The sequence below is a fragment of the Trichogramma pretiosum genome, unplaced genomic scaffold (genome assembly GCF_000599845.2).
Source record: "Trichogramma pretiosum strain Unisexual culture from Peru unplaced genomic scaffold, Tpre_2.0 scaffold58, whole genome shotgun sequence".
Classification (NCBI taxonomy): domain Eukaryota; kingdom Metazoa; phylum Arthropoda; class Insecta; order Hymenoptera; family Trichogrammatidae; genus Trichogramma; species Trichogramma pretiosum.
The window spans coordinates 1,083,397-1,111,114 of record NW_019641630.1 but is presented as its reverse complement, the minus strand read 5'-3'; the positions used below and the strand labels follow the sequence as shown (position 1 = coordinate 1,111,114).

At 31.5% G+C, this 27,718-nt stretch overlaps 3 protein-coding genes across 4 annotated transcripts in view; 2 read left to right on the top strand and 1 right to left on the bottom strand.

The window, feature by feature from the left end:
* The first annotated feature begins 431 nt into the window (after positions 1-431).
* Positions 432-10,718, top strand: LOC106658187 (26S proteasome non-ATPase regulatory subunit 1). The gene is made up of 14 exons (XM_014380029.2): positions 432-815; positions 1,949-2,066; positions 2,207-2,376; positions 2,842-3,047; positions 4,032-4,496; positions 5,117-5,343; positions 5,797-6,049; positions 6,167-6,355; positions 7,005-7,220; positions 7,548-7,612; positions 8,059-8,393; positions 8,656-9,008; positions 9,720-10,032; positions 10,543-10,718. The coding sequence occupies exons 1-14, from the start codon at positions 791-793 to the stop codon at positions 10,611-10,613; spliced, it is 3,006 nt and encodes a 1,001-aa protein (XP_014235515.1). The 5' UTR covers positions 432-790; the 3' UTR covers positions 10,614-10,718.
* A 622-nt stretch (positions 10,719-11,340) lies between these two features.
* Positions 11,341-13,853, bottom strand: LOC106658210 (chromosome transmission fidelity protein 8 homolog). The gene is made up of 2 exons (XM_014380064.1): positions 13,765-13,853; positions 11,341-11,796 (listed from the first exon to the last, which is right to left on the bottom strand). Exons 1-2 carry the CDS (start codon positions 13,782-13,784, stop codon positions 11,475-11,477), a joined length of 342 nt encoding a protein of 113 aa, XP_014235550.1. The 5' UTR covers positions 13,785-13,853; the 3' UTR covers positions 11,341-11,474.
* Positions 13,854-14,148: 295 nt separating this feature from the next.
* LOC106658209 (phosphatidylinositol 4-kinase alpha) overlaps positions 14,149-27,718 on the top strand; it is a 28,683-nt gene continuing 15,113 nt past the window's right edge. The window contains exons 1-8 of one of the 2 annotated variants that reach the window (XM_014380062.1): positions 14,149-14,252; positions 17,982-18,366; positions 21,400-21,857; positions 24,015-24,333; positions 25,547-25,789; positions 26,275-26,461; positions 26,544-26,573; positions 26,977-27,193. In XM_014380062.1, coding sequence (XP_014235548.1) covers positions 14,163-14,252; positions 17,982-18,366; positions 21,400-21,857; positions 24,015-24,333; positions 25,547-25,789; positions 26,275-26,461; positions 26,544-26,573; positions 26,977-27,193 — 1,929 coding nt within the window. In that variant the 5' untranslated portion in view covers positions 14,149-14,162. The remainder of the gene's footprint in view (positions 14,253-17,981; positions 18,367-21,399; positions 21,858-24,014; positions 24,334-25,546; positions 25,790-26,274; positions 26,462-26,543; positions 26,574-26,976; positions 27,194-27,718) is intronic. The other variant, XM_014380063.1, reaches the window with a different exon arrangement.

Genomic DNA, 27,718 nt, shown 5'->3' with positions numbered 1-27,718 from the left:
TTATCTCCAATTTCCTAGAAAATCGAATTATATGACGTTTTTATTAATCTTGTTTAGTGAAATATAATTAACTTCTATATTTTGTACAGCTTTTCATTGTTTTTAAGACAAGGTAAATTATTTTATTTATTTATACAAGAAATTATTCGGTACTAGCAGGTATGTCATCACAGATAATACCGTTGATGTCATTGCATACAATACACTTTTTATTTTTGACTTTATAAAAAAAATTTAATTACAGAACATTCAGTTTCAAATTGTTTTAAAAAATGTTGCTAGTCTGGTAACTCCAATTTTGTTCATTGAGAATAACTTTGTTCTACTGATACATGATTATACCTTGCTTTTTTGAGATACCCCTGGAATGTTACATATGTGGAAAATTATTTCTTATTGTGTTTGTTTATACCTTTCATTTTACAAAAAATTATATAATTGTTGAAGAATACTTGAGATTCGCTCATTACAGTGCAATTTTTTAGACTCCATAATAAAAAGTAATCTGAGTTCGAATTCATACCGGATTCCGTTATTGAAAACAAGACCTTAACTTTGAATGACTGACTCGTAAATATCGGGGTTATTTTTTGTACTAACAGCATAGCGAGATCTGATTTATTATCAATCTCGTACGTTGAATCAGCAAATATATCTCATAAAACGACAGATTCTACTTCAGAATTGGGAACTAGCCACAGCTACCATTTTACAATAAAAATATTGTAACACATTTTTTTAATTTAAATAAATAGATTATTAAGTAGCAAGTGCAAAGAGCCTAAATACAATGACAATGAATATCACGTCAGCAGGTTAGTACATTGAGTTCAAAATATTTACATTTTTTAAGGAATTTAATTCTTTTCCTCCTTAAAAACATTATGATTTTAATGATTTGTTTGAATGACAAAATGCGTTGCACCTCATTGTTTTCAATGCTTTATAACCAATATTCTCACACTATTGATGTATTTGTTGAAAATGGGTGTATTTTGCGCACAAAAATATGCAGACTCATTGTGAATTATTTTCAAGTTTTCAAGTTACTAAAATTATATTTTAATATAAAATAAAAACAAAATAATAACAAACAAGAAAATTGAAAGTTTTTTGCCCAAATTGCAAGGATACGTCATTGCATATTGTTATTATTACCATGATGATTATGATATATTGCTTTGTCAATTTTAGTATTCAGTTTACATAGATTTACTTCAACTTAAAAATATCGAAATAAAATTAAATCAAAAGTGCAGTGTAATATTTTTTATTAATGCTTTATTTACTATGATATTATGTACTGTCAAACTTAGCATTATCTACCTTGTTTACTAAGTGAGTTCTATAATCTATTTAGATGAGTATAAATGACCACGCATTAGATGTATTAATTTTTATTGCTGTCTCAAATCAATAAACATATAATTGTTATAATAAAAATACATAAAATATATGTTTGATAATAAAAAACAAAATATTAATTTATAAATATTGCATTCATTAGGGATCTTTATATTGAACTATTTTTTAGTAGTGAAAAGTTTCATTCAATGATAATATCTAAAATTAGGTAAATTTTGTAATGTATAATTGTGAAATCCAGAATATGATAACCATATCGATTTAAATTGTCTAATCATTTCATTCAAATTTTGTAACCATATTTGGGTGTTTATTTGACTAAATATGTATTTAACTGCAAAACACAAAGTATTTATTTGATGCAGGGAATTTATGTGGATAGAATTATTACAAATTAATATTAGATTCAATTAAGTATAGATTTTATTTTTAAAAGAATTTCTGAGTATAGGCACAAACTTTTGCTTATCAGTAGAATGCATAGACCACTGAATAACTAAATTTTATATCTATTGCCATATCAAACTTTTCATGATTTCAAAATGCTTATACTAACTTTTCACTGTAAAATTTATGATTCTAGGAGGAATAATATCACTGCTAGAAGAATCAGAGCCAGAGTTGAAAGTGTTTGCTCTGAAGAAACTAGATCTTATTGTGAATGAATTTTGGCCCGAAATATCAGAAGCCATTGAAAAAATGTGAGTATAAAAATTGTTTGACGTATTTTTACTTAAATATTTCGCTCTACATTGATGAAATGCATAGAAGAGTTGAATATGTATTTTCTAATAACTAATAATCTTTAAACTCACATTAAATTAAACAATTCAATTTCCAGCGAAATCTTATATGAAGATAGAAATTTCAATCAACATGAACTTGCTGCCTTAGTTGCCAGTAAAGTTTACTATCATCTTGGAAGTTTTGAAGATTCTCTTACGTATGCTTTAGGAGCTGGTGAATTATTTGATGTAAATTCCCGTAATGAATATGTTGATACAATTATTGGTGAGTTTCAATTAATATAATTTAACTAATTCTCTTGATTGAATAAAATAATTCAAAAATTTTTAAAAGTTGGATAATGATCAAAGAACAGGAAATTTGATTATCTCAAAAATGGTATTTTGAAGATTTTTTTATAAAGTTCAGAATGAAAAATGTTTTTTTTATAACAATAGAAAAAATTTTTACCTATTAAAATTAAAATAAATAATTACCCATTAAAAAACAAAATATGAGATATTCACGATAGTTAAGGTCCCAGTAAAGGTAGTTGAATGTTTGAATTTAGAACTTATATACTATTCATTTAACTATTTCTTCAAAAAAACCTTGCCATTTATTGACCATTCAATTTTTAGTTAGCTCTTTAAAGCTGTAAATTATAATTATTATTGACTAAATGTACACATTTAAAGTTTTGTTTTAGAACATTTTTATAAAAAACTTATATTTTCTATTTGTATACAGCTAAATGCATCGACCATTACACTCATCAAAGAGTTTCTGAGAATGAACTTAAAAATGTGGAAAATAAAACGATTGATCCCAGATTAGAGATCATAGTGAATAGAATGTTTCAGAGATGTTTTGATGATAATCAATATCGACAAGCACTTGGACTTGCTTTGGAAACAAGAAGAATGGACATGTTTGAATCTGCTATAATGCTATCGGTAATATATTTTTAGTATTTTTAATATCTAATATATAAACAATACGCCAGTACATTCGTCTCTCTCCGTACTTTATTCTTGAGAAACTGTAATTTTCTCCTGAAAATTCCAAACATATTAAAATCTTTCAATATAAACCACTATAAACGATAAAAAAAGAGTTAATTAATGGTTATCTTACTTTTGACATTACCGCAAAATGTAATTTTAAAATGATAAAAATATGTAAAGATTGTTCACTTTTTCAGAATCAAGGCAAACTTTTTTAAACACATTGATAATCATAAACAATTTATCATAACAAACGTAATGACAACAATATTTTTTCATACCAGCGGCCCGAAAGTGACTACTTTCCTGCCGCTGCACAAAGCGGGAAGAGTGGTTTTCATACCAGCGGCCCGAAAGTGACTACTTCCCTGCCGCTGCGCAAAGCGGGAAGAGCGATTTTCGGGCCACTGTGTATGAAAAATAGTATACAGGCCTATGCCGCGAAAAAAGAAAGCCCCAGAGCACGTGTTTATCGGCCTCGGCCACTAATTACACGTACTCTGGGACTTTTCTGTTTTTCGCGGCCTAGGGCAGTAATATACTAATTTCGGACCACTGTGTATGAAAAATAGTATACAGACTTATGCCGCAAAAAAGAAAGCCCCAGAGCACGTGATTATCGGCCTCGGCCACTAATTACACGTATTCTGGGACTTTTCTGATTTTTGCGGCCTAGGGCAGTATATACTATGGAGGAAATATTGAAGTTGAGGTTCAAATGAAATTTTTTTAACACGTTTTCCGGCCCTTCACGAACATTTATGTTCGAAACATATATAGTTGAAATCCTGGAAAACGCTTTCAAATATTCTTATTTTCACCTTAACATCGGTATCCCTTAAAAATCTTATTTGATTGATAACTTCTCAAATATTCCACAATTTTTTTAAAGATTCTTCATTTTTTTATAGTTATGTCTTATTTCTATTTCAGGATGACGTCGGAGAAATGCTTTCTTATGCTTTTCAAGTAGTCATGAGTCTTATACAAAGTCGCAGTTTTCGTAATAGTGTTTTGCGTTGCTTGATTAAATTGTACAAGAATCTTGGTACTCCAGATTACGTTAGTATGTGTCAATGTTTAATTTTTCTCGATGATGCTCTTGCAGTAGCAGAACTTCTTGATAAACTCAGTAATGGCAATGAAGATAGTTGTTTGATGGCATATCAAATTGCATTCGATCTTTATGAATCAGCGACTCAACAATTTTTGGGTCGCGTATTACAAGCATTAAAAGCAACGGCCCCTATACCTAGTGCTCTGAAAGTAAACACTATAACAAAGGCGCCTTCAAATCCAGAAAATGATGATGCTGCCAATGACAGCGAAGAAAAACCTGCTCAAGAAGTTAAAAATGAAAGTGCAAGTACAGAAGTTGAAAAAACGATTGAAAATTTGGTAAGTAAAATTTAGTTTAATGACCTATTCACGACCAAAAATATCGAATTTCGTCAATTTTTAAATTGATTATATTCCATGTTATTAGTTTAAAAAAAATTGTAAACGCTAATTGCCACATACAACACAATGCCTTTTCAGAATTTAGACTCAAAATTACAGTTTAATGCAATGAAGATACAAATTTTAACGGAATACATAAACATTTTTGGATAAAAAATTATTTCGGGATTTTTCGTTACACTAGCCACTAATACAGGGCGCTCTGAACTCATCATTGTTTCCATGACTCGCTCCCACGATAACACTTAACGTAAAACATACTGATACATTTCGCAGCGAAAATCTCTCAATTAATCAGTACCCTTATAAACTTTCGGCACTTGTGACTGATGCATTTTTTAAAAAATTATTCTAAATATTGGGAAGACATAAAAATTCCATATTTTTCTTTTTTTGGAATTTTTGAAAAATAAAATGAAAAGTTAATAGTTAGTAACAAATTCTTTCGTGATGAAATTATTTTCTCCGAGGAATTTACTAGTATGTTCTTTTTGGAGGATTTATCCTCCATTTATTCCTGCTATTATTTGTTTATTAAGAATTGTATACTTTTGCAGAATGCAGAAGAACGTGTACAGCAAGAAAGAATCGATTCATTATCAAGAATATTGGGAGGTGAAATATCAATTGATCTTCATTTACAATTCCTGATTCGAAGCAATCATACAGATATGTTGATTCTTAAAAATACGAAAGATGCTATTCGTGTATCAATATGCCATACTGCTACCGTAATAGCCAATGCTTTCATGCACTCTGGAACCACAAGTGATCAATTTTTAAGGTAAAATTTATTTTAAATTCTACTTTTAATAACTTTTTATGTTCTTTTCTATTCATATTTGTTACAAACTTTCTAAAACGTAATCGCTTGATTGAGTTATCGAAATAAACGTGTTGTGATTGGTTGCTAGAATTGAGTAGGTAACAGAGGTAGGCTATACGTAACAGGCTAGTTTTTTATTGTTATCCTTACTTAATTTTTTAATTTTACTTAATTATTTATAAAAAAAGTTCAAGACTGCAAGTTGATGTCGTTGAAAATGACTTCTAATTGACCAAGTTTCTTTTGACTTAAGTTTAAATGAACTGTAAGCCACATCGGAATAATAATTTCAAAATATTAACGTAATCGTTGTACGTTTAAGTCCGTTTAGAAATTTAAGAATTATATAATATTTTTTTTTTATTCAAATATTTATCCATTCATATTCTTCTGTCATTTCACATAAAACAGAGATAATTTGGAGTGGCTAGCTCGAGCTACCAACTGGGCTAAATTGACTGCCACGGCTTCTCTTGGTGTTATACATAGAGGTCATGAACAAGAGGCTCTAGCATTAATGCAATCATATTTACCAAGAGATCAGGGAGCAGGAGCTGGATATTCCGAAGGAGGTGGTTTATATGCATTGGGGCTTATACATGCTAATCATGGAGCAATGATTACAGACTACTTACTTGGCCAACTAAAAGATGCACAAAATGAGGTAATTTAAGAAGCTTTCATTTATACTCGTCTTAAGTAGTACTTAATTATGATTAAAACCGTCTGTATCGGATAATAATATTTTCAAATTGGTAAATTTGTTATGTGTTTTTTCAAGATGGTTCGACATGGAGGATGTCTTGGATTAGGATTAGCTGCTATGGGATCTCATAGGCAAGATGTTTACGAACAATTAAAGTTTAATCTATATCAAGATGATGCTGTTACTGGTGAAGCTGCCGGTATTGCTATGGGAATGGTGATGCTTGGTTCTAAACAAACACAAGCAATTGAAGACATGGTTGCGGTAAGTTTTGAACCGAAAATTTTAGACAGTAATTTGATTTGCCACGTGACAACGCTTACTTAGCGTGCTAACTTTTATTGGAATAAAATTTTATTTCTCTTCGCGTGACTCGAAAATGTGCATTGTTACTTAGGCGCGTTTTGTGTAGAAAATGGCTTATTGTACCCGCCAAAGATTGTTTTCACTAAGCTCATGGGCAGTAATCCAACTTGTGATAGTATTTTTCTCAGATGGAATAAGAAGTTTTGAATGCTCAAACTTGTTCCAACTTTTATTTTACCTGATAGAATAGTGAACTTTTGAAGTATACTATTTTCGGTGCAAAAATAGCCAACATATTTTACCCAAGTTGCGTCCGCTCATTTTTAAATTAGTCATGGAATTGATGTAAATTTTTTCAGGATATTTTGACTCATTTATTTACTTAATAAGTACAGAAAATCGAAAAGATCTAATTGTGGTCTAGCAAATCATGTTTTTTTCATTAAATCGTAAATGAAATTTTAATTGATTCACAACTTGTTAATATAGTTTTTAAAATATAAAAATAAAGTAGCAATGATTAGAAGAATATTTTTGTAAAAAGCCCAATTTTATTAATAATATAATAGTAATGAAAATATTTTAAGAAAAATAATGGTTTTTTTAGTACGCACAAGAAACACAACATGAAAAAATATTACGAGGATTAGCTGTTGGTATCGCTCTTACTATGTATGGTCGTCTTGAAGAAGCGGATGCTTTAATTGATTCTCTTAGCGCTGATAAAGATCCAATACTTCGAAGAAGTGGAATGTACACAATTGCAATGGCGTATTGTGGCACAGGCAATAATCAAGCAATCCGCAAGCTCTTACACGTTGCTGTAAGTATACTTTTTTCACTTTGATTTTTTTATTAAACTTATAGTTTTTTCACCAAATTAATTATTGATCATTAAGTATCATTTGTAAAATTGACAAAGATTTTAACCTTTCGAGGGTCAGAAAGCCATTATATTGGTGCATCCCCTGATCGACAATTATCTTACGATCGATCAACGATTTAAGATACCTTTTATGAATACGTGTATTGAAACTGAAAAAATAACAATTTTGATGTTAATGTTATTATCTTAAATACTAAAATTTTAATTAAAACAATCAATACTATAACAAAGATGAGTATCAAATCCAATTACTAATTTTTCCAGGTATCTGATGTAAATGATGACGTGCGACGCGCTGCTGTGACTGGTCTAGGTTTTTTGCTTTTCAGGTAAAATTTTTGACAATATCTATAGTTTATAGGCCGGGTGCATAAATGGTGGCGTTACCGTTCCGCCGAAAAAGAACTACGGTAATAAAAAAGCACACATTTTTGCCAAAAATACGGTTTCCAAATGTAGAATTCCAAGCTTTATCCGAAAAAAACATTTGGTCAAGTATTTTTGTGTAAGATGTAAGAAAACTGTTGCTACATTTTTATACCAGCAAATTTGAGCGAAAAAAGAAAATGAAATTTTAATCAAAGTTTTTGCATTTCTCGGATTATTTGCAAGTTTGGTCACGCAGTTTACAAAGTAACGTCTCTATTTTATCCGCGTAGATATTGACTGTAAACGCATCAACAACTAGTAGTAATTCGCTATTAATTACGACAAGAATTTGTTAATCATAATATTCATAATTAACTTATCAATGGGATTTTAAATTTTTTTAAAGGAACCCTGAGCAATGTCCGAGTGTAGTTTCACTTTTAGCTGAAAGCTACAATCCTCACGTTCGTTATGGAGCAGCAATGGCGTTAGGTATCGCATGCGCTGGAACAGGATTGAAAGAAGCTATTAATCTTTTAGATCCTATGACAAACGATTCTGTTAATTTTGTTCGTCAAGGAGCTTTAATTGCCTCTGCTATGATCCTCATTCAACAAACAGAATACACGTGTTCTCGAGTAAAAGAGTTTAGAACGATGTATGCAAAAGTAATTGTTGACAAACATGAAGATCATATGGCTAAATTTGGTGCGATATTGGCTCAAGGCATTATTGATGCAGGTAAATTGATTATTATTTTTCTAAAATTATTTGAATTGCGTGCATCAGTATTTTTAAGAATAGATCTATACGGATCAACTCATTAAATGGCCCGGTCATTTTTCAACTTTTAATTTTAAAAATATCACGTCACATGAAAAGATCAAAAAGTTCTTTGATCAAATACTATAATTAACACTCAACCAGTTAATTAGATTTCCCATTATTGAATAATCATTACTTATCAAACTGTAAATTTATTTCTTCCATTAATTTTTTTTAGGTGGACGAAATGTAACTGTATCATTACAATCTCGAACCGGTCATACTAATATGTTGGCAGTTGTCGGAGCTCTTGTATTTACTCAATATTGGTATTGGTATCCATTGGCCCATTGTCTAGCACTTGCGTTCACTCCGACGTGCATCATTGCTTTGAATTCACAACTTAAAATGCCAAAAATGCAATTCAAATCTTGTGCTAAGCCCAGTATGTATGCATATCCAATGCCATTAGAAGAAAAAAGGCGAGAAGAGCGTGAAAAAGTTACAACAGCTGTATTAAGTATTGCAGCAAAAGCTAGAAAAAGAGAAACTGAACGTCGTGTAAGAGAATCTCATGACAAAATGGATGTGGTGAGTTATAATATAGTCAATTTGAAAGTTATTATATTTTAAATTAATAATTTGAGCTTGTACTGTAACGATGTCATGACCGTGACCACTTGGCTCGATAAATTAGTTTTTTTTTGAGGGATAATTTTATGACGAGTTAGAAATAGATCGACCTTTTTGGTATAAATAACTGTCAATAGAATTTTCCTTTGCCAATAATTAAAAAAAATCACTTCTGAAAGTAAATGCATTCAATCAGATGTTAAATACTTTAGGGAAAGTTTTGAAGTTAATGAATGTTTAGAAACCAATTTTCATCGCCGTAGCAACAGTATTATTAGATACTGCGCAAAAATTTTTTGTGTCGAATATTTTCGAAAAAAATATTCTCTCGTACTAATATCGAGGAGCGCGCGTCGCGCTCCAAATTGCAAATGTGGCAGACGAGAATGCCACTTTACGCTCTTCATATACATACATAATTAATTCTTGTTTAATGTATAACTTTTGGTATAAGCCGGGTGCTTGACGGTGTTAACCTTCATCCTTTTTTTTTAAATGTTAATTCTTATCGATGGCCGTTTAATTCAGTGGTTGCCAGGTCGGAACATTAAGCCAACTCTATAAGAGAGCATGTTTAAAACGATGCCAGCGCCAATTCTCATGAACCCACCCTATAATACTAATCAACAATTTGCTATGTAATTCAAAACTTTTTTATCACTATTCCAGGACTTATCTGTCACGGAGAGTAAGGCTGAAAACTCGCAGAAAGATGAAAAAAGTGCTAAAGACGTAAAAGAAAAGAAAAAAGAAGATAACGTCGAAAAACTTGAGAAAGAAAAAGATAAAGAAAAGAAAGAAGTTGAACCTTTATTTGAAAATCTTAATAACCCAGCTAGAGTCTTACGTCAGCAATTAAAAGCTATTCATCTAACCGAAAACAGTTCGTATCGATCGGTGAAAGATATACAAATTGGAGGAATTGTAATGGTCAAACATATTCAATCGGATAAAGAAGAAGAACTCGTAGAACCAGTTGTTGGTACGTTCAATATTTTTTTACATATTATGATTAATTTCAAACAATCAAGGTTTTTTTACTGTAACACAAATAAAATTAAGGGGAGAGAAAGGGAGTATGTTTAGTTTTTGATATCTTTGATGATTCTTTTCTTTTTATAAGAATTTTTTGATAGTATTATGAAAAATCCCCTTCTTTATTATTGCTTATTTTGTGAAATTCGTATCAAAAAATGTTCGTATTAAAGCTTTTGAAATTCATGAGAATTCTGATCAGATATATTATGTTATTTATCAAGTCATTTTTCAAGCATTGGGAAAAAATATGGATCTTTGCAATTGTCATGTCCTTACGGAAATGGTAGATTTTTCAATATTTTGATAAATTCAATAGTCACCGAAATTACAGATTTAGGCAAATAAATAATTCTATAAAACTTTAACTCTTAGTAATATTTTTAAATTTTGTATACCCCTATAATATACTTCTTTTACCTATGTCTCTATAATTTAACCATTGTATTTATTTCAGCTTTCGGTCCTAAACCAGAGGAAGAAAAAGAATCAGATCCACCAGAACCATTTGAATACCATGAAGATTGAGTTTCAATATTATCTTTTAATTTACAACATGTATAATTACGAATATAATCATTATTAAAACAAAGCAAATAAAATCATCTATGATTGAATTAAATATATTTAAAATAATAGCTTTGAATTTTCGAATTTTTCCTTCAATTTCAACCTAAAAATATTACAATTGTGTTTAGATTATGCTAAGCACTATTCGCTAAAACCAAAATTAATCACACAAAGCGCCATAACTCAATTTGTTCATATATGTGAACGGGTGTATTCATTTGACTCAAAAGACTCTGATATGAATACTCAAAATTGAAATAAAGCTGTGGTTTTAGGAGAACTTATCCCTTTTTGACTGTTATATGGGTTTACAGCTTCTCTGATCTTGAACACGGTACTTCATTTATCATTTGGAAAAATTTTTTCGGCTACTTACTTTGGTGTACACTTTTTCAGAATATTAATGGTTACAGACGCAAGCCTTATAGAGTTATAAAAACTTAGATGGGTTTCAAAAATTACTTCTATGGTTAAAGTTTTAACAAGAAACATAAAATAAAATAACAAGTTAGTTAAACTGTTCGTGCACAGCAACCTACGTGTTCGATCATTCTTAACGTGATTGTATTTTGGAATGATGGAAAATACATTTTCAGCAATAATTTTTCAACAATGCAGTAGAAACCATTTTCTTAGTATATATTTTAAAATTTTACATAATAAATGAAAATAAAGAGATATTTCAAACGTTTTTCAAGTAAAAAGTTTAATGTAATTTAAGAGTATAAATTCCGTAAAAATAAAAGAGTATTGCTATTAACATAGTTGAGTTCGTTCTTGTTGATCGTGAATTATGAGATCATCATACATTGAAAAATCCTAACAGCTTGATATATTGGACATGATTGGTCTTGATCGAAATACAAGTTTTTTTCTAATAACTGCAGCTATATCATGAGATGCATCAGCCTCCGTTTTGTTTTTAGATTGATACTGTGCTGGAAGATTTTTTTTCAAAATAATAATTGGCTTTTCCAAGTCAATCTCATGACCTTCTAGAATATGGGTACCAATTGCACACACAATATCTCCATCCTTTTTTTTATACAGTTCTCCGAATAAAATTTTACTTAGATGATGCGAACATTTTATGCTTCCATGAACATCTATAGCCATCCATTCCGGAATACTACTCTTTGAGCTGATAAAAAAATAAAAATTAGTTCGTAACGTTTTTTTTTTTTTTTTTGAAAAATCACACTGTTGATAAAGAATAGATCAAGATATATTTAATATTTTGAATAATCGTTCATGCGAAGTTGAAATGAAAAGGTCACGTTTAATAATGTTTAAAATTAAAAATGTATAAAAATATGCGGGATGAGCACCGTTAAAAAGGCGGCATTTTTCAAAACAAAAATGCTACAGATGGAGATTTTTTCGGAGGTTTCGTATGTCCGAAAAAAGCAATTTAACTCTACAAAGAGAGTTCGTAATTTTAGACGGGGTAGTTGTAAAGTTAGGCGAGAAACTGTTATAATTATTAAAAATATTTCAAAGGACAATTCAAAAAATTAATAATCGTATTCGTATATACCTGTACATAAACAATTATTCATAATTGTCAGCTAGTAGTGCATTAATTTATTTACACAGTTTTACGATGATGTCTAAGGATGCGATAAATATGTGTTCGTTTTATTTTTCTGCCTTCATTATCATCGGATTCATATTCTTGAAAAATTCTCGTAGTAATAAAAAATAAAACCATTACGATCAATTTCGGTTTTTCAATGGAATTAACACATAATCGAAAATATAAAGGCGTAATTAAATTCAAACATTTAAACACTGAAGTTTATATCCTTCATTACTATAAATATTACTTCTGGTTTCATTTACTTTTTATTTATATATCATTAATATGATTACAATTTCTCTCTTTTCACATATTTCTAATATTTTTATCTTCTGAGGTAAATTTTATATGAAATGTAGGAACGAAAATATTGTTAATTCAAATAACACTATAATAGCAGTTTATGAAGAAAGTTAGATACAGATTTTTCTATAATTATAACTTTTCAATGCAATTATGAAGTCTTGAAATTTGAAGAATTATAAAGTTTTTAACAAAATTATACTTTGCATTTCTACAACTTAATGAGACTTTTTTCTTCATTAGCGCAGAAAAGTTAAGAAAATTGAGTTTATTTTTCCTCTACATAGAAACTGAAAAAAGGGTTGGCTTTTTAGCACTTGTTTAAGATTTTTATGTTTTTAATTAAAAAGTATAGCAATGTTTTTAAGAACTTGAGTAATGTTATCACTTTTCACAGTATAAATGTTTTACAAAAAAAGATTTTTAAAGAAAAAGAAATTGGTAAAGATTTTTATCAATGAAAAAATTTCAGAGTTCAAAGATTTATTGTTTGAAACTCAGCATACAGAAGTTTCAAAAAGGATTCAAAAATAGTTAAGAGTATTCCATTAAAAAATGTTGAAAAGATTTATAAATTGTTCAATATTTTTATGAACACAAATTTTTATTTGGATGTTTCCAAAATTTAAACAAATTTCTTTCAGGATAAACATTTGCTTAATATACTTGCAATAAAAATCAATATTAATAATTAGAAACATGCTTCGCTGCATATTATTCATATAAAGTAAATGAGCGCTTACAATTAGTTGGATCATTGCACTAAAAATATGGTATACATTTTTAGTCTCCTATATCAATACTTTGCAATTGAGTTATGTACCAAGTATATACTAAATAACAATGAAATAATTTAAAGAAAAGTTTAATACTACCTAAAAATTTTATTTCCCTTAACTTTGAAGGTATGGATTCCAAGGTCAAACAAAGTAGTTAAATTGTAACTTATTTAATAATAATTTCAACCAGTATAATGAAATAAAGATAATTGAAAACTTGAATTAACCTTTTTAATAAAACAATAATTACTTCTTTTTACTTCATTTAATTTGATCGATAAAATTATCATTATTAAAATGATTGCCTATAAATTAATTTATTTACATGTATAGTTAAATATATGCTTACATTGATCAAAATGATTTTGATAATTAGTGAATAAATGTCAATATTTTCAAGTACAGTATAGTAACGGAAAAAAACAATTAAAAAAATACGAATACTTACTTATTTTTGAGAATAATCATTTTAATAAAGCTCCGTTTATTTTTTAAAAGTTTAAACTATTTACTCATGTCTCGACAATATTCATAATTCATATTTATTGTTGAGTGCGAGGATCTGCAGCGAACGATGCACAGCAACGCCATACAACGGATAGAATGGTTTTAACAAGCTAACGTCTTTCTCGTGTTTAGATCTTAACACCAGTATACAGAAGTTTCACGTAGTGATAGCAGAAAGAATACCAATACTACCGTCAACCATAAGTTAATTCCATACCGTCTGTCAGGCACATGATGACACTTGTGATGGTCAACCTGCCCTAACGAAGTCTATTATTATTGAGAATAACATCAAATTGTTTCAATTTCTGAACTAATCAATTTACAAACGGCTTCAAAATGTTCCCTAGCGAAAATGTCATGTACCCGAAAATGCTCATGAATTTAGCTAAATCATTGGCTGAATCAAAACAAACAACTTGGGAAAAGGTAGAACAGTTATTTATATTTGAATCATGATATTAAATCAATTCAATTTTATATAAGCTATGCAATAAAATCTCTGGATTTGTAGAGTTGTTTATTATTTGCTACTGTAAGTGATTCTAATGTCATACATTATTATCATTAAATTCTATTTCACATTGAGTTGATATATTATGATGGAATTATTTGATATATTTAATGTATAGTTTTTTTCACTGAAATCATGACTATTGAAAGAGAAATAATATAATTTTGTTACTTATATTCATTAGTCCATTCATTGAAATATTCATGATTCCATAACTCTGCAATATAATAAACAATTCACTTGTGAAGATTGTTTAGTTACAATCAATATCTGATTAAATAATACTGCCTGATCATACATGATTATAATATCAATGATGAAGCGCAGTTATTAGTCAATATTCTCATTTTTCATTATTTAGTTACATTTGTTATAATAAGAGAATTAATTTATGTTATGTATATTGTTAATTTGGAATATTTGTAATGGAATGTTATATCTAGTGTGGATTTTGTGGATAGTGTGGATTTCCCCTAACATTTTATAAAGAATTGTCTTGCTAAATGATCAAAATTTAATTTCGTTGTTACTTTTTATTTTTAATTTTTTGCTTAAACATCCTATAATCTCCATATGATTACAATATTTATTGTTCGTACATTAAAGTTCTTTGAATAAAATTAAAAATTCTTAAAGCTAATATAATGATAAATATATGAGTTTTGTAAAAACAAATTATTTTCTCAACTCATTCTCCCATAATATTCATATTAGCAGTAACTTTTGAGAAATAAAAAAGCAATTAAACATCATTCTTTGCATTTCAGAGTTGTTGAAAACTTGAAAAAATATTATTGATCCTATAAGCTAAATAATTTTTTGGTCCATTGCTATATTCATTTCTCAATCTACTCTCAATTTATTTTTGTGGTACTTATTACATGCCGTTAGTCGCTCATTTCAGCTTATAATGATTCTTCCATATCCTCAAAATGAAACAGAAGAGCAACTGACTTTGTCTTATTGAAATAATCAAGGAAACTGAGTTTGAATCATCTAACTTTTCATAAAATATGTAAATTATTATTTTAATTATATTTTATTATGTAATACTTTTTGGGTAGGCCATATTCATTAATATTAGTTTTGAGATAATTTAGTGTATAATTGCATTTTATTTTTTCTTTGAGAAATTTTGTAGACGAGAATAGAATTTGAACTAGGGTCCTTAAGATTTATATTTCTGAGCTTTCAGTATAATTGAAAATTAATCAAATATTCTATGAATATTCTTTTCATAAATTCTCAATGAATTCTTTTATAAATTTTTAAAAAAAAATTTTCGAACCCCTAGGCCGTTTAGGAATCGTTTGTTATTGGAAAGTAATTTGAGTGTGAGGTGGGGAGTCAACGTACTCATTTTGATAACCGCTCCAATGCTTTTCGTATTGGCTGCGTAATCCGTGGCGTCCCCAACAGTTTTGGAGCAACCCCGTGTTATTTCTCATGGAAAAATTTTAGTTCGGTGGCGTTTTTTGGATTATTTTCCATAAGTAAAGAGTATGTTGAAATCTATGCCACGCCGTTAAGGCTCCTCTATACAGAGGGACAAATACCGACATACCGATATTATTTTGTACCCGTTTTTTTTATTCTCTAGACAACCGTTGAACTTGAAACTTCGTGGGAGTGATTATGAAACTTATAAAAATGTGCCTCTGGGGCCAGTTTTCAATAAAATGTTTAATAAAATCATTTTAACTAATTGTTTGAGGATACGTTACTTTTGAGGTTATAAAAGGGGGATAGTAGAAAATTAAGTTTGTTTGAAAGTACCGGTCATTTAATTGAAAACTGGCTCCAGAGGCACATTTTTATAAGTTTCATAATCACTCCCACGAAATTTCAAGTTCGATGGTTGCCCAGAGAATAAAAAAAATGGGTACAAAATAATTACGTACTTGTTATCGACTGAGTGTGTATAGAGGGCCCTTAACCCCTCCAATGAAGCCCATATTTATCCCCTCCAGATCTTAAATAACTTACCAATAGGGCGTTTTCCAACTGTTACACAAAGGTTCTTTTTTCAATGGTTCCATTTTTTGAAGTATTTTTTGTTTAGTAAAAAAAAAAAAATTATTTCTAAAATGTATACAGTAAAACTTCGATAATTCAAAATCCTAAATACAGCCTGTAATTTCGAATTATCGAGAATTTCGAATTAACGAAATTCGAATTAACGAAGTAAAAGAGAGGCCAAATTAAATAAATTTCTAATTATAGAAAAACGCAGGTATTTTTATTTATTTAATATTTAAACACAATTCTAATTAAAATAAAAAATCATTTTAGATTGAACTAACAGCTTTTTTTTTTTTTTTTTTTTTTTTTTTTTTTTTTTTTTTTTTTTTTTTTTTTTAGTTTTTTTTTTTTTTTTTTTTTTTTCATAAAAAAGAATTCATCTTTTTGCATAGCAAAAAATAAATCATTAGATACTTTTTCATCACAAGACTCGATAAAATCTCTCACTCTAATTATTTTATTTTTGCTTTTCTTTTTAATTTTTTTAAACTAAATAATCAAATAATTATACAAATAATATTATAAATTACGTTCGACGTATTTTAGCTTGTCCTATAAGGATGTCCTTTATAAGGATATGGAACCAGGTATGGTATCTCTCCATTCGTGTACAATTGATAAAATTCAGCTTCGGTTTGTCTTATATGTTCAGGAATTCCAGTTACCATTTCTCGATATTTGATCCAACTTTCGAGAGATTTCTTAATTTGCATAGACTTCTTATCTTCTTCGGACATCAGCCATGTTATATCTACTTGTTCTTCATCTACTTTCATAGAAGAGGCTTCCGGATCTTTTATATGTTCTTCCTTTTCATTCTTCGAAAAGGCATCAGTCTCGACACTTTTATTTTCACAGATATGTTGGTTGCGCCTACCAGTCTTCCTTCGTCTCCATCGTTGCAATAGGCTTTTGGCTGGTCGATCTGACTTGTTCCATCAAAAAACCGAAGACTCGGTTTTTCTCAAAAAAAAAAAATTACAAATTGAATATCTTGGAAACTATAAGTCTCACAGAATACAGATTTCGCACAGGTATTCTACATGATGAAAGTTGCCTTTTTGCAAAATTTCGTTTCTTAGATCCAAAAATTGAAGGAGCTGCGAATTTTTGAAAATTGGGACAAAAACCACGTTTTTCCATACGTTTCCTTATTTTTCTCGGGAAATACTTATCCGATCGGGACGAAACTAAATTTGTTGGAAAGGCGATAACATTTCCTACATTTTCTCTCACGAGAGCATTACTGTAGCTGCCATGGTTTCCAAAATACATTAAATAAACCGAAAACCGGACTCGAATTTTATGGTTTTTTGTTAATAAAAACAAGTTTTTGTCCAAATCGCAACAAAACTCACCAACATGTTCCCACAGACATCCTGTAGATTGCTTGCTAATATTAATTTTTGGCAGAAAATATTTATATGCACTGGACAAAGATTCGACACTTTTGGCCTAAGATGACCTGATCGCGCGGGGTGGCCGCCAAATATCTATAAAGTGCATTTATTATTGTCTCCTAATTACATACTATTTTATTGTTGTCATAATCCCATAACTAATAGAAGTAGATGTTTTTAACAATTGTTTCAAAAAAAGTAAAATAATACTTATTATTACAGGTTTATTGGTTGTACAACAGGTGTCCTCAAGACACTGGAGGAATATACTACTTGGACCAAAGAAGTCAGTATGCTACCGTAGCTTTAGGAATATATTTTCTCGAATCAGGATTACAGTTCAAAGAAAATATTTTACCATACCTCATTCGTCTTTTGAAGAGTTTACCAAAAGCTGTTTTTATTGAAGAATACTACTGCAACAAACATGTTACATTGTCCATTGAAATGTTTAGTTTTTATCTGAATTCACTGTTGAGTAATATAGCCTATCGGTACGAGTCTATTAAGGAAGAAGTAATCACTACTCAAATAGAAGTTTTTGCTGCACTAACAAATTTCATTCGTGGAAGTTTTGACGAAAATTCAGAAAAAACGCCCGTTCAAAGTATGTATAAAAACATAATAAAATTCATGAAAATAAGTTAACAGAAATATTATTATACAAGTTTTGTTTTATGGGAACTCCAAGAACATAAAAATCATTAAAACTCAGTTAATTTATATCGAAAATTGAATAAAATATTCAATTTTTTCAATGACGAGAAAATATTAGAAAATATAATTTTGAAAATACTTCGCGTTTTCGTAATTATGCTTAGCTTGCAATTTTTTCTACTTGTTCTGAAGATAATTAATGTATTCTCATGTTAAATCTTATTGCTACTGCAGTCTTCGATACTCAATGTGGCTAGCTTCGATCGTGGAGTCGCACTACTGCGATATGCAGCGGCTGACACTCTCATTCTTTCTGGTGGCGGAGGTGGTACGTAGCGTGCGTCTAAATCTTTCTCTTTCTCCCATTGACGCCCATGTTTTTCGAGATCGTCGAGGCTATTGAAGTGCATATGGCGCAGTGAACGGTGATATTTTGGCAGAAGGTTTCGTTTAGCTATTTGTACTTATTCTTTTTCCGCCTCCGTCTGGCGGTCGCGCGGTGAGTGTACAAATTTCAAAACGATGTAGCTGAGGCTCGCCAAGAAAGACGCTATTCTTTCACGTTTCGCTTGAGTTCGGCGGCGACAATTGTCTATCAAGTCCTCGTGATCGTACTCTCCCTTGAACTGATTATATACTATATGTCGACAAGTACGACGAGTTTATTCGTGCCAGTGGTGTTTCTCACTGTTCGTCCTCGCTGTCCGATGATTGGGATTGCTCGGAGGCCTCCAAAATTCCATCAAAGTTTGGAGCTTGCTCTTTTCGTCATCCTGCTGCCGGCATGTTAGCATTTCTGCCCGCAATGCTGTTACTATCCATTGGTGTTAGATTACCGGCTCTGTCTGTACTTCTCGGAATTTGGTCTGCCCGTTCTGGCTCGTGTGCCGCGACATTATATTGTCCGCGTGTCCCGACATTGGCTGGTATACTCCGGCTATCGGCAGGTACTGGCAATTTCTCGTATTGTGCGCTGTGCATCAATTTTACCACCTCTTGGTTTATCACGATATGTCGTCACATTCACACTTGTCGTCGGGATCGTGATCGCAGACGAGTACAATGTTTGCGATGATAAGGCATGAATGTCGGCTGGTGCTTGTACTCGTTCAAGATGCATTTCGTCAGGTACTTCTCTCGGCAAATCAAAATGTACTTGACACGTCGTATTTCGAGTCCTATTATTTTCATATGCCGGCGTATGTATTGTATTGCAATCGACGCTACGTTAAGCTCGCTCGTACCTATTTTTCGCTCCGGCGTATTCTGTATGCGCGACTTATGTGCGACACTGGCGCGATCGTATTTTGGTCTTCACCCGGCTGCATGTGTTCGCTGTGACGGCGTGCCTAGCGATTCCATGAATCTGCCCAACACATTCGCGAGCGAAACGGTGACGCGCCTTCTGCTCGTTTAAGAGCCGTCTTTTGTTCAAACTTATTTTCTTATTCATTCACTCAACGTGCACTCTGACTCTAATTGTTGCCTTTCTTCGCGTTCCCACAAGAGTGATTTAAATTGCGATACGGTAACTTTTGATGCCCCGACACCGCCGCGGAAATGTTCGAAAGGAAAAATGACCCTCGGTCTGGTTCTTGATGTTGGCTTGTTTATTTTTCTGGCGATGAACCTGCGAAACAAATATACGCATTATTAATAGATGTGATCATTCGTGAACTGCCGGTCTGGCACGATGATACTTCTCAATTTCGTCGCCCTAGCGCAGAAAGGTATCTATTTCAATTCTGTAGCAAGAAGGATACTTACTCGCGCGTAGAGGCAAAAAGGTATCTAACTCGAGCGCAGCGGCAAAAAGGTATCTACTCGAGCTCAGAAGCAAAGAAGTAGCTTATTCAAACGAAGTGGCGAGAAAGTTTTGACGCGCTGAATTTAGGTTGGCAACGCGACCGCAAATGATAAAATTTTGTTTTGTATTAGAGCAAAAAAGAGAAAAAACAAGTGAAGCTAGTGTAATGATTTTCATCCATTTGTAATGTGAGCAAACAAATCAATCTCACCTCGATTTCGACTCAATTTGCCACTTATGAAGAACTTTGTATGTTCTGAGAGGAAAGAAGAAGATATCGGCTTTACATAACTTTGAATTAAATGTTGAATGTTGAATGTTGAAACAAAATTTTATCATTTACGGTTGCGTTGCCAACCTAAATTCAGCGCGTCAAAACTTTCTTGCCACTTCGTTTGAATAAACTACTTTTTTGCCGCTGCGCTAGAGTTAGATACCTTTTTGCCTCTACGCGTGAGTAAGTATCCTTCTTGCTACAGAATTGAAATAGATACCTTCCTGCGCTGGGGCGACGATTTGGTCGCGGCTGCTCGGCACTGTCACCACATTTCACAGTGTCACAACTTTACATTTCAATTTTTTTCTTTTGCATTTTCTATCAAGTTATGATCACCTGTCGTAAGTTTCTGAGAGAACCGATTGAGTTTCAGCCCGAGGGTCGCGTACACTTCTTCAGAACATCAATGCTTACAAACACAAATACTTTAAAATTGATCGAACTCATAGGTCACTCTCAACCAATGCTATCATGATTTAAATTTCGTCAAAAACGAATAATGAAAAAAAATGTGTGCGTAACTATACGTACAGATCAACTTTGCGTGTTTCATCACTCCTAAAATGCTTGTGTTTGTAAGCATTAATGTCCTGAAGAAGTTTACACCACCCTGGTGCTGAAGCTAAATCGCTACTCTCTGGAAGTTACGACAGGTGATCAAAAACATAACTAGCTAGAAAATTGAAAAGAAAAAAAAATTAAACATGTAAAGTATTCTAATTTAAAAAGACTTGAAAACCCCGAATTTTACATCAAAAACGAAAAATTCAGTTTTAACATTTTATTTTCAAGTTTTTTAATTTACAAGAATTAACACAGTTATTTCTCCTTAAGTTTCCTTGTTGTCTCTTTTTATATTATAATTTATTAATTATAATTAATGTTCTTTCACGTTTCAGATACACTATGCAGAAATATAGTTCCAATATTAATTGGTCTGGCTAGATCAATTGGACGTTATGAATTAGAAATGTCTGAAATTTTTTGTAAGATTTACATACCAGAAAAAATTGGTAAAAGTAAAGATTCAGTTGGTTCGGATGAAATTTTCGATTCATTTTCTAACTTTAGATCAATAATTCCACACTTTTATCAAAACAGTATTTATGAACAAATACAGTCAAGCATATATCAGAACATTCCAAATGATTATTACATAAATAATAGCGGTGGTTTACAAAACACTGTGTATCATGATTTCTACAATATACTTAACAAAGATAAGAACTCATGCTTAAAACGGGCTGAAATGAAAAAAATTCAACTTAGTGCTGTCCACTTGCAAAGCTTATTATCTTTATCTAAAAAATTATTGAACAAAGATCTATTAACTTTTTTGGACAAGGAAGCTCAAAAGGTACGATATATTGACATATTTTGAAAATCATATAACCACGCTTTTATTCGTCGTTGAATTAGGGTAGATAGCGCACAATGTATTGAGCAGTAATTTTTTAATTCCCAGTGACGTGCGCGAGTACGGGTATATTTTTGGGCGCGCGCAATGCTCTAAAACGAAATCTCATGTCACATGATTTTAGGATGACAACTCTGGTCCATCATGATTATGGTTCTAAATGCAGAAGAAACTTTATTACTAAATAAAAATCTGTTATGAGTTTATGTCGAAACATATTCCTTATAACATCATACACTTTGCGACAAAATTATCGCAACAACAATTTTTATTGAAATTTTGTCAATTTTAATCGTACACTGGCTGAATCCGAATCTGGGGTCGATTTTTCAAGGTTGGCTCATTTTAGGGGTCATTTGAAGGTCAAATAATGGGAAAGTGGTAAAAAATCTGAAAAAATTCATACATGGGTTTTTGAGGATGCTGAATCCAAATCCGAGCTCAGATGACCTTCAGGAGGTCACCTTCAAGGTCATTTGAATGTCATTTTAAGGTCAGATCACGAAAAAAGCTTAAAAAAATCTGAAAATACTCATTCATAGGTTTTTAAGGATACTGAATTCAAATCTAAAGTCAGATGACTGATATGAAGTCACCTTCGAGGTCATTTCAATGAAAAATTAATACAAGAAAGAAAAATATTTAGAAAATATTTTTAATTTTGCATGCGTTTTTTGTCTTTTGTTTTCAAAACATAAGTGTGATTTTTTCGGATATTTTTACTGAATTCTTGTAGTTTGACCTTTAAATGACCTTGAAGGTGACCTCCTGATCAGAAGGTCATCCGACCTCGGATTTGGATTCAGCATCCTCAAAAACCCATGTATGAATTTTTCAGATTTTTTTATCACTTTCCCATTATTTGACCTTCAAATGACCCCTAAAATGAGCCAACCTTGAAAAACCGACCCCGGATTCGGATTCAGACACCCCAAAAACGTAAAGTCCACTAGGTCCGGTCAGTGGATTTGAAAATTTTTTTTTTGTGTGGCTGTGTAATAGTTATATTGGTAAAAAGGCGCGTGATGCCCCAGCGCCACGTGCGGGCAGCGAGAACAGCCGGATTGCTCAGTTTTCAACTCGCTCGCAACGGGATGAATAAAATTTAAAAAAAATAAACCAACATAGGTTTTTACCTCAGCTTTCTACTGGTGAGGTCGAAAGTGCAAAAATATGCCTCCATAACCTTAAAAAATTGGCTTGAAGATAAAACCCGTTGTAACATCCAGAGTTCAACTCCAATTGACTTTCTGAGTAGCAAGATCGAAAGATCTTGCGATTTTACATAAGAAATGACTCTAAAAAAAGCTTTATAATAATAAAATAAAAATTTAGAATTTTAATCTGATCGTACATTGGAATTGAATAGATTGTAATTGAAATTGAAAATTTAATTTTATATTTGATTTTGTTGTTACTGAAACCATATACAAAATTTTTATTTGACAAGACTTGATTTTACTATTAGTCAATATCCCTCTACAAGTTTTACTACGAGATGGCAGATGCGTGGTCGGTTATGTCATGCCTAGTAGCGCTGTGCACATATCACCGCTGCTTACGAAAACAATTAATTACTTTCGAAAAATAACGTAACGCAAAACAACCAATAACGTTTATCTGAAATATAGTCTTCATAGCAAATTTTTGAGTTATTGTTTTCGTAGGCAGCGGCGATGTATCTCCAGTATTATGCGCAACCGCGTGATTGTGATTTTTTTATAATTATAATTAATTAAAGCGTGGAGGATGAAAAGAGAGAAAAACACGACAAAAAAACTTCTTAAATTAAATAATCATTTGATTACCATACTTTAACTAATTATTTTCACACATTTTAAAAATTGGCTGACTTTTTTAGATATTATTCGTCAGTATATAAAAACGTATCTTGCGCGTGACCCGACCCACCACACCTCAAGGAAAATGCCTAATAGATAACCCAGGAAGCATATTTGTTGAAATTTTTAAAAAGTTTTTAAGCACACATAAGCTTACTGTTTATCATCTTTACTGAAATAGACATTTTTTATTATTTTCATTTCGCTTAATATTTTCAATGCATTACAAATACTCATATTCACATTCGATTTCCAGGTTCAAGAACTGAATACAAATGCTTTTTGGAATTATCGTACTTTCAGTGAAATAATGAATTTAGTTATAATTGATCTATTACGTGAACTCCTTTGTAATCAAAATAATTTACCAGCGCCTTTCATTCGGGATGTTCAAGAATTTATGAAGAACCTTTTTCTATCTGGTCAAACTGAATTGCAAGCAAAACAATTAAACGAATTTAATATGAAAGAGAATGGTAATCTTACGAATCCAAACGTTAATAGATTCAACACAAATGTAATGGCAAATTCTGCTTGTGTTGATATTTTAGTGTGGGCAATTTCTGATGAAACTGGTGAGTAATAAAGGATTTAATATTTACCTAAAGATTTGTATTTTTTAAAAGTCTTTTATTTTATATTCATAAGTTCACATTTATTGCACGCTTTTCTATGTCATAATTTGAACTTGAAGGCATTGCATTCTTTGCGTTGCGCTCATTGTTAGGCGTTAATCTCACTCTGCAATGCCAGAAAGTACGACTTTATCTCACAAATAGGAGGCATGAGTGAGCGCTTAGCCAAGTCCTAAAAAATTGCGAACGATACCATGCAATAAGAGACACTTTCTGTCAAGGCCATTAGGACCCTCATTTTATTTGGGTCCTAAAGTAGAAGCCATACCATAAAGTGTTAGTTGCGGCACTTTTATCGTAAATTACTATTATTCCCCCTTTGGACCTTTGGAATACCAGGATTTTAACCTTCTGTTAACGGCAAACCCCGAATTACCTACTCGGAGAGAAAAATGTTGGAATGATTTCGAAGCGCTACGCGCGGACTACTACGCTTCATGGAATATTTCCATGCGTACCTCTGGAATTTGCACGGCACACGATCTTGGGATTGACCGCGTGTGTTACCGCCGCCGCTGCTGTTACCGAAAAACGTAGCGGCACAATCATGTAGTCGCATGCACAAGCATGTAGTTGCTACGCTTTTCGGCGGCAGCAGCAGCGGCGGTAACACACGCGGTCAATCCTAAGATCTTGTGCCGTGCAAATTCCACGGGTACGCATGGAAATATTACATGAAGCGTAGTACGGAATGAGTCCATGCGTAGCGCTTCGGAATCATTCCAACATTTTTCTCTCCGAGTAGCTCAAAGCCATATTATAAGTCATAAGTGACCATAAGCGAATAATTTTTCATATTCAATTTATTGATTGAAGAAAAAAAATTAATTTCAAAGATGACCTGGTTGAAAAAATTGCGTGGTTTTCTATGTAGATTATTCACGCAGAATCCACATGAAAAAGTGCATGCATTCCATGTAAAATCAGAGTGACTTATTTTAGTAAAAATCTGCCAAGATTCCCCGATTGAAAACGGATATGAGCATGGAGTTAAGCAATAGACTAGAAACGTAAACTTAGTGTTAAGCATTGCACAAAAGCTACAAACTTATAAATTGGGTTTTTTAACAGTAAAGAATTTTGAAGAAAAAATTTAATATATTTCATATAACATTATTGTCGATACTTTTAACTAACAAAAATATCATTTCAGGAGCTGACAGTTTGTGTAGCAGATTAACTGAAAAAATATATTCTAATTACAACCACAAATTAGTCCTTGCTCACATGCCTTTACTAATGGTTTGTTTAAATGGACTTGGTAATTTGGCTAAGAAATTTCCAAATATTTCCAATACATCGATTTATAATATACGAGATTTTCTCGTAACGCCTGCACCAATACTTTTGAAATTGTACAAGCAGTATTATGGACAGTCTACAAAATACCAAAAAGGTAAATAAAATTGACTTTTGCAGATTTTATGAAGCCTTTGAAATAACTATTATGAAATAGTATAGCGAAAAATGCCTTTTGCGCACACTTTTTAGTGCTCAAAAAGCGTTTTTGAGCATATCTATAGCATATCATATTTTTTATTTATGCACTTTTCACATTCTATTGTATAAAATTTTGTATGCAACACCTGCCAAACTTTTGCTGCACAGTGTGCACAAAAGAAGTAAAAGAAGTAGTAAAAGAAGAGTGCGTGTCTGGCACTCATGTCTTGTTGTTTGCACTCGTACTGACTGACGCCAGCCCATCGTGCATACACTGTGCGCAAAAACGCATTTTGGGCACTTGTTGCATAAATAACTATTAATTTTTGTTTATACTCTGTAAGTTATATTTTATTCGACATGAATGTTACTATGTAACTGGTAAAAAGAAGATAATATTTAAAATAAGTAAATAGCAGTCAATTTATTTTATGGTTTCAGAAACCCAAGTTTCATCAAATGAATGCAAATGGACCAATGCTAAATTTGCATTTGAAATGCTGCGAGATGTTGCAGTAAAAAATTTATGTGTTGCTTTGGAAGCTGCTTATGCTGTGGATCCTGATTGTGTCCCTGCTTTGGTAGCTAGTGTTTCGAATCGACTTTTCACAGCTGAAAAAAGTGATAGGTGAATATGCAATTTATTTATTATCTTGCATCATAGTTCTTATAAAAAAACAATAAAAATATATTCTACTTTGCATATTAAGGGCCCTCTACACACACTCAGTCGATAAAAAGTACGTAATTATTTTGTACCCATTTTTTTTTTTATTCTCTGGTCAACCATTGAACTTGAAACTTCGTGGGAGTGATTATGAAACTTATAAAAATGTGCCTCTGGAGCCAGTTTTCAATTAAATGACCGTTACTTTCAAACAAACTTGATTTTCTATTATCCCCCTTTTATAACCTCAAAAGTAACGTATTCTCAAACAATTAGTTAAAATGATTTTATTAAACATTTTATTGAAAACTGGCTTCTTAAGTTTAACAAATTTGAATGAATAGAAATTGAATATATATTGACATTGATTTGTCAATAAATTTATAATTTGAATAAATTATAAATGACAATTATTATTTAGGTTTCTGACGATGTCAGTAGAAAAACACTAAAGAACGCTATTGAATATGTTATAGTGATCAAGATGAAGGAATGACTAACAATCTGATCTCAACTAACATAGTTTTCATGATGGGACATGTGGCGGTTGCTCTAAAAAATAAACCAAAATCAACTCGTCCAATTCTTCAATTCTTTCAACAGCGATTTTGTCACACACCGACCCGACCAGAGTTGGATACTTTGATAGTTGATCAACTTGGATTTATGGTGATTGCAAAAAGTGACGTTAAGGTAAATTGCACAAGTAATTCTTCACAGAAAAAAAACCTAGTTTTTTCTAGAATAGGAAACCGGATGATCATTTTTCATAGTAGTTCTATAGTTTTTGTAAAATTGGCTTTGTTTTGCAAATAAACCGAAAATAATGAAATTATCAATCAAAAATGTTAATTTATCTGTTCAAAGAGCCAATTTTACAAAAACTGATTTCACCATTGGAAAGATGAGGAAAAAATACACCAAAAACAAGTATTTGTTTATTTTTATGGAGAAAGTATAATGCGTGAAAGGTAAAGAAACGTATAGTGTAGCGAAAAAACAGGCCACGGCGCTCGAAAACAGCCGACCGCGCGCTCTTTCCCTCTTCACCGCTCGAGAAAATCGGAAAAGTATCTTTATTTAGAGTCATTTCTCATGTAAAATCGCAAGATCGCAAGAAGAAAGTCTCGTGTACACATCATACAGCGAAAATAAAAAAAAAACATTAAACCGAACAATTGATGAATTGACTTGACTTTCAAGTCTAATTCACGAGCA

Excerpts from the sequence above, each read along its gene's own strand:
- LOC106658187 (XM_014380029.2), top strand. The coding sequence starts at position 791 with ATGACAATGAATATCACGTCAGCAG. Across the intron at positions 7,221-7,547 it reads GCAAGCTCTTACACGTTGCT|GTATCTGATGTAAATGATGA; the intron begins GTAAGTATACTT and ends TAATTTTTCCAG. Across the intron at positions 10,033-10,542 it reads ACTCGTAGAACCAGTTGTTG|CTTTCGGTCCTAAACCAGAG; the intron begins GTACGTTCAATA and ends TATTTATTTCAG.
- LOC106658210 (XM_014380064.1), bottom strand. The coding sequence starts at position 13,784 with ATGATTATTCTCAAAAATAA. Across the intron at positions 11,797-13,764 it reads ATGATTATTCTCAAAAATAA|CTCAAAGAGTAGTATTCCGG; the intron begins GTAAGTATTCGT and ends TTTTTTTATCAG.